The 2,223-nt window shown below is 52.5% G+C and overlaps 1 protein-coding gene across 1 annotated transcript in view; it reads right to left on the minus strand.

Annotated features, from left to right (window-relative positions):
- FAM134C (family with sequence similarity 134 member C) overlaps window positions 1-2,156 on the minus strand; it is a 20,226-nt gene extending 18,070 nt beyond the window's left edge. Inside the window, exon 1 of the mRNA XM_019550500.1 lies at window positions 1,981-2,156. Within this exon, the coding sequence (XP_019406045.1) occupies window positions 1,981-2,156 (176 nt within the window). The remainder of the gene's footprint in view (window positions 1-1,980) is intronic.
- Between the last annotated feature and the right edge of the window lie 67 nt (window positions 2,157-2,223).

The raw sequence follows: 2,223 nt of genomic DNA on the forward strand, positions 1-2,223 counted from the left end.
CAGCTGACTTCCTGCCCTTTGGGCAGGGGGCTGGACTCGATGATCTCCCGAGGTCCCTTCCAGCCCTGATGTCTATGAAATCTATGACTGTGGAATGACTCTTACCCTTCTAACTTAGAAATTAAACATCTGGAAGTCAAAGCTGGACAACAGGAAACTGTTACATCCCTACTCTGCTAATGCCAATTCACAACACAGACGTTGACCAGAATGCTACACAGCAGTAAAGTGTTCCAAGTTTACAGGACAAAATCATTCTGAATCTTCCTTCTCCCTAATTCTGTAAATGGCTGAGATTCAAACACAAGATCCAAGCTCTAACCTGCAGTTCTTGTAGTGAGATTGGACTAGAGATGAAATTTCCTTCCCCCTCCACCACCACTCCAGTTCTTCACTTTCTACTCTCTCCCTCCACCTTATGCGACTTTGCCTAGGTTTTGTACCCAAGTCAGAGTTTTCTCAAGTGTTTCAAGTGCAAGTAAGCAAAACTCCCCCTATTCCTGAAGAAGGGTGTTTATGTCCGAAAATTTGCAAAGAACAATTTTTCCAGCTATTTAGTTGGTCTAATAAAAGACAGCACATTTATCCAAAGAACTGTTTGCCTCAAATGCAGTAAGAAATGTGTGAGCGCCTGAGATATGAGACCCATACTGACAATACACAAGAGCTAATCCATACTTCTGCCAATGCCTTCTAATAGAACCGCAGCGCCCCTTACCATGTAGCTTCTAGCTGGCCAAGCATCACCTTAGGAAAGCATACATTAGGTTGACTTCTATTTCAGGTGATCAAGGAGCAGTTAAATTAATTCCTGTTTCTGCATATGAAAGATGGAAGGCCAGGCCCAAAGGCCTACTTGTGGCCAACTCCATTCTGAGGGGCTATCTTCTGATGCTCAGATCCTGGAGGGATACTCCTTGTTTGTAGTTACCCAGACACCAATCCCACTTGGTTAACTTAACAGCAGTGGCTGGGACTCACTCCAGAATTCAACACTCCTCATCAACCAGAACAATGGGATGGTTTTTTGGGGGGACAGGGGTTTGAGGTAGGATGTGTTAAGGGAGCTGAAGAGGTTTCCTTCTCTATCACATGCCCAAGGATGTTGGAAGATCATAGCAAGAGCCATGATGCTCAACAAACTTGACAGTCCTGGGCTTCAAATTCAGAAATCGCAGCAGCCTAGAACACTGTCATCTTGGGTCCAACTTGATTTATTTGGAGCTGGTGGAATAGGGGCCCTGTTCTCAATGCTCCAGCTGCGGATTAGCATGGCTTATTCTCTTTGGCAGTAAAAATGTAAATGCCATAAACCAAAACACTAATCACTAGGCATAGCCATTTTAACACTAATCACCTCCAGTCTACCAAGAAATCCTTGAATACCCTTTTTCCTCATGAGGGTCTGATGACGAGGAAGAGGCTCCACTGGGCAGTAAACTGCCAGAAAACTACAGCATCAACTCCAAAGAATTGACTAAGAACAGGCTGCCCACATGAGCGTGTATTAGACCACACCAAACCCCATTTCTCACCAGAAGTAGCACCCACGCACTTGGGGAAGAGGGGAAGCAGGCAGGTGACCAAATTAGCAAGCACAGCTGCCAAGACATCCAAAAAGTCTTATGATCTGTACTCAGTCCGAAGCCACTCAAAGCAACCAAATTATCCAGTCGCTCACACCCAGTTTGCCACCAAAGCACATGAGCGGGACTCCGTGCGTCAGCTCGCAGATTTAGGAGCGGGATGTGGAGGGCTGAGGTGAGTGGTGCGAGGTCTGCCGACCCGCGGGCTGCGTGCTGTACGGGCCAAGGGGGACGCGCAGGGCTCAGCCCAGCCTCGGACAGGGGCTCCGGCCGCACCACGTCCAGAAAGGCGACGACCGGGGTCCGGGGCCGCACAGCCCGAGTCTGCTCTCCACCGCAGACGCCCGCAGGGGGGCGCTACACCCCCCGTGTCCCCCGGCCCGGCCCCACTCACCAAAAGAGGCCGTGCGCGGCCGCCCAGCCCAGCGCGCTGCGGCCCGGCCGCTCCCACACCAGCGCCGCCTGCAGCGCGCTCAGCGCCGGCTCATAGGGCCCCAGCCGCGCCTGCAGGGAGGCGCTCAGCGCCCGCACCCGCCGCTCCCGAGCGCTGTGGCCGGCCGCCTCCGCCATTGCTGCTCCCCCCCCCGCCGCGCCACGGGAACAACATCTGCCGCTCGCCCCCAGCCCCGCCCCGGCA

Source organism: Crocodylus porosus, unplaced genomic scaffold (genome assembly GCF_001723895.1).
Source record: "Crocodylus porosus isolate Cpor-Errol unplaced genomic scaffold, CroPor_comp1, whole genome shotgun sequence".
NCBI classification, from domain to species: Eukaryota; Metazoa; Chordata; order Crocodylia; family Crocodylidae; genus Crocodylus; species Crocodylus porosus.